General features: G+C 45.4%; 1 protein-coding gene across 4 annotated transcripts in view; it reads right to left on the reverse strand.

Moving 5' to 3' along the window:
- COL5A3 (collagen type V alpha 3 chain) overlaps positions 1–16,050 on the reverse strand; it is a 44,996-nt gene that overhangs the window by 15,331 nt on the left and 13,615 nt on the right. For all 4 annotated transcript variants that reach the window (XM_045852884.1, XM_045852882.1, XM_045852881.1 and 1 more), the window contains 8 exons: positions 15,128–15,181; positions 14,981–15,025; positions 14,783–14,836; positions 13,307–13,351; positions 13,138–13,191; positions 12,886–12,993; positions 12,390–12,443; positions 699–752 (listed from right to left, as the gene is read on the reverse strand). In XM_045852884.1, coding sequence (XP_045708840.1) covers positions 699–752; positions 12,390–12,443; positions 12,886–12,993; positions 13,138–13,191; positions 13,307–13,351; positions 14,783–14,836; positions 14,981–15,025; positions 15,128–15,181 — 468 coding nt within the window. The remainder of the gene's footprint in view (positions 1–698; positions 753–12,389; positions 12,444–12,885; positions 12,994–13,137; positions 13,192–13,306; positions 13,352–14,782; positions 14,837–14,980; positions 15,026–15,127; positions 15,182–16,050) is intronic.

Below are 16,050 nucleotides of genomic sequence, written 5' to 3' on the forward strand. Positions count from 1 at the left end.
ATGTCTGATTGCACCTATGGGACCCACACATACAAGCATGTTCACCCGTGTAGACACCTATGTATTGCAGCTATGCAGTAGGCACACATGACTGCATGCCATCATAACAGGCTCAGGCTGACACGTGGAGCTTATCATGTAATATGTTCCTGGAACACATGTGTACTCGATGTAGACACACACATGCATGGATTTATGTGAAAACTCAGTCCTGCACACATATCCACTGGTGTGCATATACACAGTGTCCATTCACACAGCAACAATGCACACAGAGCACAGATATGAATGCATGCATACACAGTCACCCAGTATACACAGAAATGCATGTGTGTATGTCACATCCTTTCACACATGTGTACATGCTCATCACATGTATTTGTGTCACATCACACAATGCATGCACAGGCTCATGCTCTGTTCACTCAGTCACAGGTCCTCAAGCTGCAGCACCCAGACCCCAGCTAATCTGCACTGAGAGGCACATGGGACACACATGCTCACATGCACACATAGGCACCTGTGCCATAATGCCAGGTAGGGTCACCTATGTGTGCCCTGCATTGCACGTGGAAAGAAGCGTGCACACAAGTGCCTCCAATGTAGACGCAGTTACCTGGGGCCCACCCACCATCATGCACAGCCGCGGGTGTTGACCCCAGGTATGCCCTTCCATCTCCCTGTCCATCACGACTCACCCGCTTTCCTTTCTCTCCTATTGGTCCCAGGGGACCAGGAAGGCCAGTAGATCCCTGAGTAGAGAGAATCCGAGAGAAGAGATGGGTTGAGGAGTGTGGGTGGCGAGCAACATTGTCCCCTCACCCCATTCAACCACCCATTTTTTTTAGGCCATTTCAGGCCACTGACTCCAGAAGCTTCTTTGGTCCCTCCAGCCCCAGCCTCCTCCAGAGCAGTCCTCTGTCCTCCTCTCCCCTTACTCTCCCTGCTTGCTCGCTCCACTCCAGCCATACTGGCTTGCTCAGTGCTGCTCAGAGGACACCAATACTCTCCTGCCCCAAGGCCATTGCACTGGCTGCTCCCTTTGACTAAGATGCTCTTCTCTCAGGTCCTCAGAGAGCCAGCTACTCCTCACCATTTACATGTCATTCTGCCACCTTCCTGACCATCACATTCTCTGAGTCACTCTCTGTTGATCACACCGTCCCATTTTATTTTCCCTTATTGCCCTGCTTATTTATTCAACATCTGTTTTTCCCACTAGGACATAGTGCTCTGGTCTTATTCCCCACTGCCTGGCATGTAGTGGGTGCTTCCTCAGTGTTCGTTAACTAACCCACTCTAGTCCCTCCTGTTCTGCCCCTCTCGGAGGCGTCCTCCCTCCACCTAGAGGAAGGCATCACAGGCTCTGATATCCCCTCCCACCCCTCACTTTGTTTTGAATCCCAGATCCACCACTCTGTGATCCTGGAAAAATGGCTTAGCCCTTCTGAGAATCAGTCTCCTTGTTTGTAGCCAACAGTATCTCCCTCATAAGGTGAGGCTTAAATAGAATAAAGTGTAGAAAGAGTTTTACACAGTGCATGGCACGTAGTAAGTGCTCAAGAAATGTTAGATGTCACTGTGATTTCTGATTATTACTATCCACTATGGACTGAATAGTTCTTCATCAAAATTCACATGCTGAAGCTCTAATCTCCAGTATTAAACCTCAGTGTGATGGTATTTGGGGGGTTTTGTTTGTTTGTTTGTTGTTTTTACTCTCACCTGAGGATATGTTTATTGATTTGAGAGAGAGGATGGGGGCAGAGAGAGAGAGGGAGAGGGAGAAGGAGGTGTGAGAGAGAAACATCAGTTGGTTGCCTCCCATACCTGCCCTGATGGGGAATGGAACCCACAACCTAAGTATGTGCTCTGACTAGGAATTGAGCCCACAAAATTAATGTACATTCCAACTAACTGAGCGTACATTACCGGCCAGGGCAGTGTGATGGTATTTGGAGGTGAGCTCTTTGGAAGATGGGTAATTATATAACAGGGCACAGCCAGGGCCCCCTCAAAGAGAGATTTGTAACAAGGTCCAGAACTCGGGGTATACAGTAAATATTAAAAATATATAGATGTCCGCCCTGGCTGGCGTAGCTCAGTGGATTGAGCTCGGGCTGCGAACCAAAGTGTCGCAGATTCGATTCCCAGTCAGGGCACATGCCTGGGTTGCAGGCCATGACCCTCAGCAACCGCACATTGATGTTTCTCTCTCTCTCTCTCTCTCTCTCTCTCTCTCTCTCTCTCTATCTTCCTCCCTTCCCTCTCCAAAAATAAGTAAATAAAATCTTTAAATATATATATAGATGTCCTAACCCCCACAAGTCTGAACTGGGTGATTGAACACAGGGAGCAGGACCATTGAGAGTTATTTTGCATATCAATAGTTTTGCAAATAACAGCAAAAATGGTTATTTAACATATCTCTAATGGCTGGTTAGTTTCATAGATATGTTAAGTAGCTGTGGCCACACTTTTGAGCCAGGGAGAAGGGAGTGACTTCAACCCAAGCTGTAACTGGGAGGCAGCTCCCCTTGGTTGCAGTGCCTGTGTGAGACCTTGGAGTTGGTTTGCTCCATGCCATGGGGCCACGCCTGCCCAGACTTACTATGGCAGCCCAGAAAAGCTGGAAAAATATGGGAATGCTGGCAGGTGTAGCCAATTGTGGGAGGAGTCAGAAATGGGGATGATGAGGAAGATTCAAGCCGGGACTTAAACCCAGGTGTGGCAGCCCTATGGCGAACCACGGAGGGTTTGGGGGCTCCCTTAACCATGGGGCTTAGGAAGCTGGAAAGCAAAATGTAGCAGTCATTCAGAGCTCTCTCTTAGCAGTTTGGAAGAATGCAGGGAGACATTGCAGAAAGAAAAGAGGTGAAAGGACTTTTGCTGGTGGGCCATGAGGAGGTGCCACGTGGGTTTGGATTAAGAACTAGCAATTGCGGCGACACAGCTGATGGTGCTGGGAACCACGGGAGGCCTGCCAGCCGAGCACAGGTTACTGGAAAGGACCAGGGGCTGCCTGAGCCACAGACTGCTATTTTTTTTTCCTGAGATACAGTACCCCTGACTAGGCAAAGGGGGGAAGGAAGGACTGTGTATGGGTGTTTTAAGGAACTTTGACATTTTAACAAAGACATTAAGTCATTACTCTAAGTCTGTATAACTTTTGAATAAATGGTTCCTTTCCTTTTCACCAAACTCTGGCACTGAGAGCCATAATTCCAATTCCTAAGGGTGGTAGGCAAGGCAAACCTACTACAGAGGGACCTTGGGGGAGAGGGGGATCCATTTGGTAACAGTATCTTGTCCCTGACCACAGGTCCATTCTGTAATAGTTTGGTCATGTCAGTGGAGTGCTGGGAACCACCCTGCCTGGTATCAGAAGCTGTAATCCCCGCCAAGGCTAAGGCTGAGTGAGTGACCTTCAGACCATAAGCCACCAAGGAGACAAAAGCTTATCTCCCTGGCAGGAGCACTGCTTCTGCTCCTTTTACTTCACCCTGCCTGGCCCCCAATGCTTGGTCGGTTAGGCAATGACAGGTAAGATTCCCCAAGGGGGGAACAGCCGATGACAGGCACAATCACGTGGGAGGCCCCAAGGAAGGACTTTGGGGGCTACAGCAAAAGGGGGTAATGGACCCTCACCCCTCGGCTTTGACACAGCCTGAGTCCTCATTGTCTGTGAGAAAATCTCCTAATCTCTTGGCTGCCTTACTTCTCTTACTCCACCTAAGCCTGAAACAATGACAGAGGGTGGTGCAGCTCTGTGCTGGAAAGGGCAGGTTACACGGGTGATCAGGCCTAAGAAAGAATATGTAAAATCCTGTGAAACCTGCTTTGTTTAGAATGCTCTCAATTAACTGATAAGGGTCCAGGGAAGAAGTAAGTTTGTTCCTTAAAGTTTTCACAGCTCTTTAGCTATCTCAAAATAGGCCCTCAGAGTTCCTTGTTATTTGATCCTTACTTCCTGGTAATGAGTAACAAGCTTTACCTGAATTCCTGTGTAAACAAACCCAATAAAAGCCATTGAGGAAAAGGCTCTTGGTCCTTCTCCTGTGAGAAATCAGCCACCTTTCCTCCCCAAGCAGATCATGTATTGGTCGACTTATTCTCATCTGTAGCAGCTAGGGGGGCCTTGCGGGCAGAGCCCCCCCCCACAGTGGAGCCCTCATGAATGGGATTAGACTGGATCTCTCTCTCTCCCTCTCCCTCTCTCTCTCCCCATCCTCCCCCAAAAGAAGAGTGTCAGTTATGGACGAGGAAGCGCCCTCATGAGAACCCAACCATGCAGGCATTCTGACCTCAGACAGCCATCCTCCAGAACTGTGCAAAATAAATTTCTGTTGTTTAAGCCACTCAGTCTAAGATATTTTGGTTACACAGCAGCCTGAGCTAACTAAGACACTGACCTCACCTTAACAGACACACCACACCTCCTGCAATGCATTGTTCAATGCCAAGACACACTCACCAGCCTTGGCTTGGTGTCTTTGCTTCAACGTCCATGAAGTTCTCCCACGGACTGAGTTCTATTCTTCGCTATGGTACCATGAGTTTATTACCAAACCTAATTATGTCAGTTGCTTTTGCTACTGGAGTCCTGTGACTTAATGAACATTTACAAAAACTGATGAGATGTAGAAAGGAAAAGAAAAATGTCTGTCAAGTCTAAGATCCAAGATGGTGGAGGAGTACATGGAAGCTACATGACCTCCCCCCAGGACTGTTACAGGGTGCAGCCAAGAGGAGGGACCCCAAATGGGCATTTGAAATGGGGTCCAGAACTCAAGGTGTCCAGGAGATTTTAAGATGTCCTCACTGCCCCCCACCAGGGTGTGGGTTGGGGGAAGGGACACAATGGAACAGGGCCTTTGAGAGCTGTTTAGCATAGCAACAGCCTTGCAGCTAACCTCTGGCGTGGTCATTTAACATATCTATAGCCTTTGGCTGGTCGCTTAGATATGTTAAATAGCTGTGGCCATGCTCTGAGCCAGGGGAATGGAAGTAACTTCCCCACCAAGATGTGACTAGGGGCAGGTCCCCCGAGCTACAGCACCTGCGTGGGAGCTTGGAGATGATTGGCTCCAGGACTTGGGGCCACACCTGCCCAGACTCATGATGGCAGTCCAATAAAGCTGGAAGGATATGAGTTCTGGCATGTGAAGCCGAGTGTGGGAGGAGTCGGAAATGGGGCTGCAGAGGAAGATTGGCGCGGGGATTTAAACCGAGATGCAGCAGCCATTAAGGGAGAACCATGCGGCTGTAGAAGTTCAGAGATCACAGCTATTGGAGAGAGAGAACCACGCGGCTTTGGCAGAGTGGGGACTCCCGTGGCCCTGGGAGAGAGGACCACGTGCCTTTGCCAGAGTGGGGACCCCCGCAGCTTTAGAAGGGGGAACCACCACCTGGTTTTAACAGAGATCCTGGCGACTCAGCTGAGGGTGCTGGGAACCCAGGGAGGTCTCCCAGTCGAGATGGAGTACTAACTGGGAAGAACCAGAGGACTGCCTGAGCCATGGACTTCTATTTCCTTTCCTAAGATACGGTACTCTGGACTGGGCAAAGGGGGAAGGAAGGAAGGACTGTGTCTGTTTGTAGGTCTTTTAAGGGACTTTGAGGTTTTTGATAAAGACATTAGGTCACTACTTTAAGTTTGTATAGCATTAAATAAACATTTCCTTTCCTTTTCACAAATCTCTGGCATTGAGAGACGTCTTTCCTCTGGCGGCGGACATGACAGACCTGGGGGCTTTCTTTTCAATAATAGTATATCGTCCCAGGCCCCCCTTGTTTGTTCTGTAACAGGACCAGTCTGGAATCACAACTAAGTTGTAGAGAAATCATCCAGAACAACCAGCTGAACACCAGCTGGAGAGAAGCCTTATAACCAAGGACAGACAGAAGAAACAGCCTCACCACAACAAGACTGGTAGCGAGTGCGGAGGAGGCATGAGAGGGCTGGCTGAGCTCCAACAGGCAGCAGCTGAAATTCCAGAAGGATGTTTCATGGCCGGGGGGGGGGGTTCCCCTGAGAAGTGTGGGTCTAAACCCCAAGCTGAACTTCCCAGCCTACACACCAGAGCCAGAAAGAACCCAGATAACATTCACAGCTGTGAAAAGCAGCTGTGTTTCTGTCTGCCAGGGAGACGGCTGGAGATGCAGAGAGCCTCTTAAAGGGCCAATGCACAAAATTTCATTTGCAGCCACATACCCTGGGCTCCAGCGGAGGGAGGGCAGATTGGACGAGAGACATTTGAAGAGAGTCTAGAGCAGGTGGCTCTGGACAGACAACTGAAGGAACAGCCACCAGGATCCCTGTGCTGAGTCATCCCCCACGCTGCAGGGCCGTCTTTCGCAAGCAGAGCACTCCCCTCTGAGTGGCGTCAGCCTGAGGAGAAGCAACAGCCCCACCCGCAGGAATTGCTCTGCCCCGTCTGTGGTGCTTAAGCTCAGATGGTGCTTACAGCTTGATTAGATTAACAGCTGATCAGTTTAATGGCTGATTAGTTTAACATCTAAGGCAGAAAGAAAATACAAAGAAACAGCCAAAATGGGAAGACAAGGAAACAGACCACAAATGAAAGAACAAGAGAATTCTCCAGAAGAATTGATGAAATGGAGGCAAGCAATTATCAGATAGTTTAGAGTAATGATTATAAGCGTACTCAACAGCATGAAAAAAGACATAGAAAAATATAAAAAAGGACCAGTCAGAAATAAAGAATGCAATATCTGAGATAAATAATACACTGGCAGGAATAAACAGTAGGTTAGATGAAGCAGTAGATAAAATCAGTGTTTTGGAAGACCAGGTAGGAAAAAACACCCAGGTAGAGCAGCAAAAAGAAAATAGAATTTTTAAAAATGAGAAGAGCTTAAGAAACATTTTGGACAGTGTGAAACATAACAACATCCACATCATGGGAATACCAGATGGAGAAGAGAGTGAGCAAGGGGTCGAGAACCCATCTGAAGAAATAATGTTGGAAAATTTCCCTAATCTGGTGAAGGAAAAAGTCACACAAGTCCAGGAAGCTCAGAGAATCCCAAACAAGTTGGACCCACAGAGGCCTACACCCAGACACATCATAATTAAAATGTCAAGGCTTAAAGACAAGGAAAGAATCCTAAAAGCCACGAGAGAAAAGTGGGTAATTACATACAAGGAAGCACCAATTAGACTGTTATCTGATTACTCAACAGAAACACTTCAGGCCAGAAGTGAGTGGCATGAAATATTCAAGGTGATGAAAAGCAAGGACCTACAACCAAGGCTACTGTACCCAGAGAGGCTATAGTTTAAACTTGAAGGAGAAATAAGGAGCTTCCCAAACAAGAAAAAGCCAAAGGAGTTTGTTAACACCAAACCAGTACTGCAACAAATGTTGAAGGGCTTGCATTAAGACAAAGAAGAAAAAGAGAGGAAAACAGTCTAACAATAAAATGGCACTACACATGTATCTATCAATAATCACCTTAAATGTAAGTGGCTTAAATGCTCCAAGCAAAAGACATAGGGTGGCTGAATGAATAAGGAAACAAGACCCATATATATGCTGCCTCCAAGAGCCCATCTCAGATCAGAAGATACACACAGACTAAAGTAAAGGGTTGGAAAAAGATATTTTATGCAAATGGAAAAGAAAAAGGAGCTGGGGTAGCGTTACTTATGTCTGACAAAAATAAATTTTAAAACCAAAGCTATAGTAAGAGACAAAAAAGGCCATTACACAATGATAAAGAGAACAATCCAACAAGAGGATATAACATTTATGCATCCAACATAAGAGCACCTAAGTATGTAAAGCAAATCATGATGGACATAAAAAGAGAGATCGACAGAAATATAGCCATAATTGAGGATCTTAACACCCCATTGACTTCAATGGATAGATCTTCCAGGCAGAAAATCAACAAGGAGACAGTAGCCTTAAATGACACACTAGATCAAATGGATTTAATTGCTATCTGCAGAGCATTTCACTCCAAAGCTGCAGAATATTCATACTTTTCAAATGCACATGGAATGTTTTCTAGGATAGAACATGTGTTGGGACACAAAGGAAGTCTCAATAAATTTAAGAAGATTGAAATCATAGCATCTTCTCAGACCACAATGCTATAAAACTAGAAATAAATCACAAGAAGAACACTGAAAAACATGCAAAGACATGGAAGTTAAAGCTAAATAATGTCATTAAATGGGTCAACAACAAGACCAAGGAAGAAATCAAAAGATACCTTGAAACAAGTGAAAATGAGGACACAACAAAACAAAATCTGTGGGACACTGGCAAAGCAATCCTAAGAGGGAAATTCATAGCATTATAGACCCATCACACACACACACACACAAAAAAAAGCTCAAATAAACAATCTAACTTCGCATTTAAAGGAACCTGAAAAAGAACAACAAACAAAGCCCAAAGTAAGCAGAAGGAAGAAAATAATAAAGATCAGAGCAGAAATAAATTAAATAGCATCTTAAAAATGATGCAAAAGATCAATGAATCCAAGAGCTGGTTCTTTGAAAAGATAAACAAAATTGACATACTTTTAACCAGACTCATCAAGGAAAAAAGAGAAAGGACACAAATAAATAAAATCAGAAATGAAAGAGGAAAAATAACAACTGACACCAAAGAAATACAAAGGATTGTAAGAAAATATTATGAACAATTATATGCCAACAAACTAGACAAACTGGATGAAATGGATAAATTCCTAGAAACATATGATCTCCCAAAAATAAATCAGAGAATCTGAAGAGACAGATTACACCTAATGAAATTGAAGCAGTAATCAAAAAACTCCCAACAAATGCCCTGGTCGGTGTGGCTCAGTGGAGTGAGCACCGGACTGCGAGCCAAAGAGTCATCTAATCCGTTCCCAGTCAGGGCACATGCCTGGGTTGCAGGCCAGGTCTCCAGTAGGGGGCACTCAAGTGGCAACCACACATTGATGTTTCCCTCTCTTTCTCCCTCTCTTCCCCTCTCTAAAAATAAATAAATAAAATCTTAAAAAAACAAAAAAACTCCAACAAATGTCCTGGGCCAGATGGCTTTTTACCAGGAGAATTTTACCAAACATTCCAAGAAGAACTAACAAATCTCCTTCTCAAACTATTTTATAAAATTCAAGATGAGGGAAGGCTTCCAAACTCATTTTATGAGGCCAGCATTATCCTAATTCCAAAACCAGAAAAAGGCACTACAAAGAAAGAAAATTATAGGCCAAAATCCCTGATGAACATAGATGCTAAAATCCTCAACAAAATATTAGCAAACCAAATACAGCAATACATCAAAAAGATCATACACCATGATCAAGTGGGATTTATACCAGGAAGGTAAGTTTGGTGCAACATTCACAAATCAGTAAATGTGATTCACCACAAAAACAAAATAAATGATAAAAACCATATGATCATACTAATAGATGCAGACAAAGCTTTTGATAAAATCCAGCACCCATTTATGACCTCTCAGCAAAGTAGGAATAGAGGGAACATACCTAAACATAATAAAGGCCATATATGACAAACCCACTGCCCACATCATACTCAACGGGCAAAAACTACAAGTGTTCCCCTACGATCAGGAACAAGACGGGGATGTTCACTTTCACCTCACTTATTCAACATAATACTGGAAGTCCTAGCCAGAGCAATCAAACAAGAAGAAGAAATAAAAGACATCCAATTTGAAAAGAAAGAAGTAAAACTGTCTTTATTTGTGGATGACATGATGCAATACATAGAGAACCCCAAACATTCCACCCAGAAACTACTAGAACTGATAAATAAATTCAGCAAAGTAGCAGGATATAAAATTAATATCCAGAAATGAGTTGCATTTTACATGCCAATAACAAACTAACAGAAAGGGAAATTAAGAAAACAATCCCATTCACAATTGCTTCAAAAAGAATAAAATACCTAGGAGTAAACATAATCAAGGATATAAAATACTTGTAAAATTATAAGACACAGAAGAAAGAAATTGAAGAAGATACAAGTAAGTGGAAGCACATACATGTTCATGGATAGGAAGGATTAACATCATTAAAATGTCCATACGACCCAAAGGAATCTATAAATTCAATGCAATTCCTATCAAGATTCCAATGACATATTTCATTGAACTAGAACGAATATTTCAGAAATTTATATGGAACCACACAAGGCCCTGGCATAGTGACAGTGATCCCGAGAAAGAAGAACAAAGTTGGAGGAATCACACTACCTAACATCAAACTGTACTATAAGGCCATTGTAATCAAAACAGCATGGAACTGGCATAAAAACAGTCACATAGATCAATGGAACAGAATAGAGAGCCCAGAAATAAACCCACATCTTTATAGTCAACTAACATTTGGCAGAAGAAGCAAGCATATGGACAAAAGATAGTTTATTCAATAAATGGTGTTGTGAAAATTGGACAGATAGATGCAGAAAAAAATTAAACTAGACCACCTACTTACACCACACACAAGAATAAATTCAAAATAGATCAAAGACTTAAATGTTAGACCCAACACCATAAATTTCCTAGAAGAAAACATAGACAACAAAATCTCAGATATTGTTCACAGAGATTTTTTATCAGATATATCTCCCCAAGCAAGGGCAACAAAAGAAAAAATAAACAGGACTACATCAAACTAAAAAGATTTTGCACAGCAAAGGAAAACATCAACAAAATAAAAAGACAACCCACAGAATAGAAGAACATATTTGCTGATACATCTGATAAGAGGTTAATATCCAAAATTTATAAAGTACTTACAAAACTCAACACCAAAACAAACAAATAAACCCATTGAAAAATGGGCAAAGGACCTGAATAGACACTTCTCCAAAGAGGACATACAGATGCCCAATAAACCTGAAAAGATGCTCAACATCACTAATCATCAGAGAAATGGATATTAAAACCACAATGAGATACCATCTCACACCTGTCAGAATGGCTGTCATCAATAAATCAACAAATAACAAGCACTGGTGAGAATGTGGAGAAAGGGAAACGCTTTTGCTTTACCAGTGGGAATGCAGACTGGTGCAGACACTGTGGAAAGCAGTGTGGAGATATCTCAAAAAATTAAAAATGGATCTGCCTTTTGACCTAGCAATCCCACTTCTGGAAATACATCCAAAGGAACCCAAAACACTGATTTGAAAGAACATAAGCACCCCTATGTTCACTGAGACATTATTTACAATCACCAAGACATGGACGCAGCCCATGTGTCCATCAGTGGATGAGTGGATGGAACAACCGTGGGACATTTACACGATGAAATTCTACTTGGCCATAAAAAAGAGAAAAATTACCCTTTGTGACAGTATGAATGGACCTGGAGAGCATTATGCAAAGTGAAATAAGCCAGTCGGAGAAAAACAAATACCATATGATTTCACTCATATGTGGAATTTAATGACAAACTGAATTAACAAGCAAAACAGAGACAGACTCATAGATGGAGGGCAGATGACAGCCAGTGGAGGGGGGTAGTTAGTGGGCGGAGAGACTGAGCAAAAAGAAAAAAGGACTCCTGGACATGGACGACAGTGTGGTGATTGTTGGGGATTGGGGGGGTATAAGAGGACTAAATGGTAATGGAAAAAATACAGTAAAGATTATTTTTTTAAAAAGCCTAAGTAAAATGGAAAATATTGAATATAAAAGGAAGGCACTAAAAAATTGCTGTCAAATTAGACATGGACAAGACAACAGTGCCAGACTGAGAGGGTGAAACCATGGAACTCTGGGAAGAGTCTACACTAGGACATCTCCCCAAATGTCTTTAAGCTTCTGCTCCAATTTATATAAACAAAAACTATAAATCATTAGTGATGTAATGTGGGTGTAGCTTTGGCAGAAAGACATGTCTAATCAGTAGCCTCATCCATCAAAACTCTGGCAAGCCATGCACATTTTTATATAAGTACATAAGTTATAACTAATTCAAGATATGTAAGATATGTATTTTTATAATTCTTTTCCTTACTGGCTGTGTTTGAACCAATTTCAATCACATAAAATAAGAAGGATCCTACAATTTTATTATCATAAAAATCATCATCACTATAATCACATGGGTGAAATAGAGACTACTGGTGTCTCCATTGTGCAACTGAAAAAAATGGGCTCAAGAGACCTGCTCAGGGTGGCTCAGCAAGTACGGGGTGACTTGCCCAGGAACACATAGGGGCTAATGGGTGGGTGTTTGAGCCCAAGTCTGTCTGTGGCCGCAGCCCATGTCTTGTGCTGTTTATCAATGACCCATGGGGTGAATAGCTCTGACCACAGCCCAGAACCCCAGAGGTAATCAGTCTCTGAACCCTGCCCCTGCCCACCTTCATCCCCCCAGCTTCTTACCTTAGGGCCTGGACGTCCTGGGTAACCTGGGAGACCAGGCACCCCAAGTTTGCCCTGCAGAGAGATTATGGAACAAAGGTCAGAAATTGCAACCTTGAAGTCGGAGGGGAAAGGGCAGAGCCACTGGAGCATGAAGGAAGGAGCAGCAGGATGAGATTCAGGCAAACATGGCTTCAGGTCCTGGCTCCTGCCTGGTAGGGGCCTGTCCTCAGGCAGCTCAGTCAACCACTCCCAAAATCTCCGTTTCCTTGTCTATAAAATGGGGATTAAAATGCCCATTGCACATGGTTGTTATGGAAATAAAAATCAGATAACGTGCAAGGAATTGCTCGGTATTGCTAAGCTGAGGAATTAAAGGAAATCACTAGGAGGGCCACAGTCTCCTGAGGTTGGAGAAAGAAAGGCAGAGAGCAGAAGGCAAAAGGTCAGGAGATACTGTAACCACAGAATGAGAAGCTGGAGAGCAGACTGGAGGGAGTGGTTAAGGCCCACTCACCTTCTCCCCAGCTGAGCCTGGGGGCCCCTCCTCACCAGGCAGCCCCTCCTGCCCTTTAAGCCCTTCAGGACCATCCTCTCCCCGGGGACCTGGTGGTCCAGGGGGTCCCTGGAATAGAAAGAAGAGGCCCTGATGTCAGTCCCTTTTTGACTATTGCTCCCTCCAGCCCCCTGTCTTAGCCCCAACTCACCCCCTCCTGTCTTCCCCAAGTCCCCCAAACCCACAAGATCCATTATCTGGAGATCAGCTTACCCAATCGCCTTTAAGCCCCCCGTCACCCTTGAAGCCTGCAAAGCCATCCTCTCCCTGAATGGGAGAGAGTACAGAGGCCAGAGGTCAGGGTTTCAGGGAAAGGACACAGGCAGAGCCCCATTATTATGGCATTATGGCTCCCCCACCAAGGAATCCTCTCCCTTCTCACCTTCTCGCCTTTCTCCCCCTGAAGGCCTCGGTTGCCAGAGGTACCCTGAAAAATAAATTTAAAAAAAGCTCTCAGGTCCTTCCCCTGTTTAAGAAGGGCCCCCAACTCAGTTCCCTGCCCTAAAAGAGCCAGGACAGTCCCAAGATGTTGGACTGCAGTGGGGTGGGGGCAGCCTCAGAGGGAATGATCTTCCCCAAAGCCCACTAGCATGGTGTGCAAGAAGCTGCCTCTCTCCCGCCCCTTCTCCCTGGCAGCCTTCCAAGGTCATCTGTGTGGGGATGTGCAGGGAAGGCCAAATTTCCAAGTAATTAATTCCCATCTCCTGGGGACACTGTGTCCACATTTCCTTCTGGCAGGGGAAGGAGGATGAACATTCCAGGCCCCAGCTTCACTCTAGAGCACAGGAATGTTCCCTGTTTTACTGGCTACAATGTGACTCTGTGCCTAGCAACAAGGCAAGTCTGTGCTTGGCTACAGTGAGTTGCTCAGTGCAAGCCCAGATGCTGCTCACACCAGACTCTGGGCTTGGGCCCCAAGGAAAGCTGCACTTGGCTACAGCGTAACCCAGCTCAGAGACTACAATGAATTACACTAGGATACTGTCTAATTATGTGTTTTGACAATAGCATGACTGTCTCTAGCCACAGGGAGACACAATGTAACTGAGCACAGTGACTACAAAGAAACTGGATACAATCTACTATGTGTTTTGGCCATAGCATGACCTCCAGGCACGGGGTCACTTGACCACCATGTAACTGAGTTTGGTTGGCCACAACTGTTCTCTGGCCTTAGCTACAATGTAACTAGATTCAGTGATAACTGTTTCAGCTATATATAACTATGCCTGGCTACTCTGAGTTTAGCCACCCACTGGACTCTGGCCTGTCATAATATAGCCCCCTCCCTGGTTACAGTGTAACTAAGCTTGTGTACAATGCAAAAATGTGAAGAACGTCCCCTGGCTACCACCAAACTCTGTTCCTAGATCACAAGTAACAGTACCTGTACTTGGCTACAATGTAATTAGACTTAGCTACCAAATAGATGTGAATTCTGTTGTCCCTGCCCTTGGTCAACAGTGCACTTCTGTTTAGCCACAGTGCAACCCTCAGCTTGTCCCCACACTGTTGTGCTTGCAGATTGCATGACTCTGGGCTTGAGCTTTAAAACAACCCTCTGCTGACGTGGACTTAGATGTGGCATAGGTACTACAGTGAGCAGGGCTCAGCTTCAAATGGACTCAGGTGTTCTCAACTACAAGGTGATGACTACACTGTAAGGCTGTCCTTTGGCTGTTCAGCTCCAAGGCAACACACATACTTCTCTGTGTGGTCGCTCAGACCCAAACCCCACTGCCAGTACACTGGCAGACTGATCCCTCTCACCACACATGCAGATGTTTCTGAGGGAACAGCCTCCCCGAAACCAATGCTAATGAATCACCCCTACCTGCAGGGCCCATGTATCACCTACCTTCACACCCCGAGGTCCAGGATATCCCGGAGGGCCTGCCGACCCTGGTGGACCCTAAGATGAAGACAATATTAGTGCTGTCCTGTCCCCTCCCCTTCCTTGTTCTCATTGCTCTCGTCTCTCCCCTCATTAGCCCCTGACTCCTGGTCCCGCCTACCACCTCTTGTCCCCAACGCAGCCTCTCTCCAGCTCACTTACCTGGGCTCCTTTCTCTCCTGTGGGGCCCTCGTGGCCTGGATGACCCTAGGGGGGAAATAGTCTAAATTGTCAGAGACCTACATTTACCACCCAAATTCCCAAGCTTCCCCTTTCTTCTTCCTTCCTCTTTCAGCACCCAGGTCCTACCGGAGGGCCATCAGATCCTGTGAGGCCTGGAATTCCTGGGTGTCCAGGGAGACCCTGAAAGATAATGAACATCAGGAAGAGACAGAGGATCTCAGAGCCTGGCATCCCATCAGGAACAGCCCTACTCAGACATGCAGCTGCATCAAGGTTCCAGAACAAGCAGATCCCCGGGGTCAGGAAACCTAACCCCAGCTCTGCCCAGACTTGCTTTGTGACCCTGGCTAAGCCCCCTCCCCTCCCGGAGCCTCAGAAATCCTCTGCCACTGTGCAGGTTGAGACAAGGGGTGGAAAAAATGCTGTGAGAGACATGTTGAAGTGGGGGGCCCCTAAGCACGCCCCTTTCTTTAGAAGTATCTCCCACCCACAGCTTCATCTGAAGAGGGGCAGGCCTTGGTAAACAGGAGGTGGCCCCTATGTCCTGCCAATGGTTAACAGGTCACTTCCCATGTCCTGCAGAGGCAGGTAACTTGGCCCAGCTAAGCCAATCAGATTCTCTCCTGAAATTTACCTGATAGAAACTAGGACCAGCTCAATTGGGGTAAAGAAACCGAACGGTAATGAGCAACTGTGGGCTGAAATGGCAACAAAGCAGCTCAGGGTCGTGTGGAAATGAAAGCTGAGTACAGACACACTAACTATGAATAGAATGAGGCCTGATTGCAGAGGAGACGGGAACAAGTGCAGAGGGGAAGCTGAACCGCAGGACCCCAGAGAGAAGGGCTTTCCTGGCCCTGGAGCCCTGGTAACATTGTCTGTGACTGGCTTCTGAGGCCCCCCTGTATCCTGACAATATCCCCTCATGTGATCTGGCTTTGGCAGCTTTCAATTTCTCCCAACCTACTCTTACCCAGCAAGGACACTTTGTTTAGGGAATACTGCAAGTTATCATTATCCAGAGCTGACCAAAGGGCCCTGATGGGAAG

This window comes from Phyllostomus hastatus, unplaced genomic scaffold, assembly GCF_019186645.2.
Source record: "Phyllostomus hastatus isolate PE091 unplaced genomic scaffold, TTU_PhHast_1.1 phas_contig_98, whole genome shotgun sequence".
Classification (NCBI taxonomy): domain Eukaryota; kingdom Metazoa; phylum Chordata; class Mammalia; order Chiroptera; family Phyllostomidae; genus Phyllostomus; species Phyllostomus hastatus.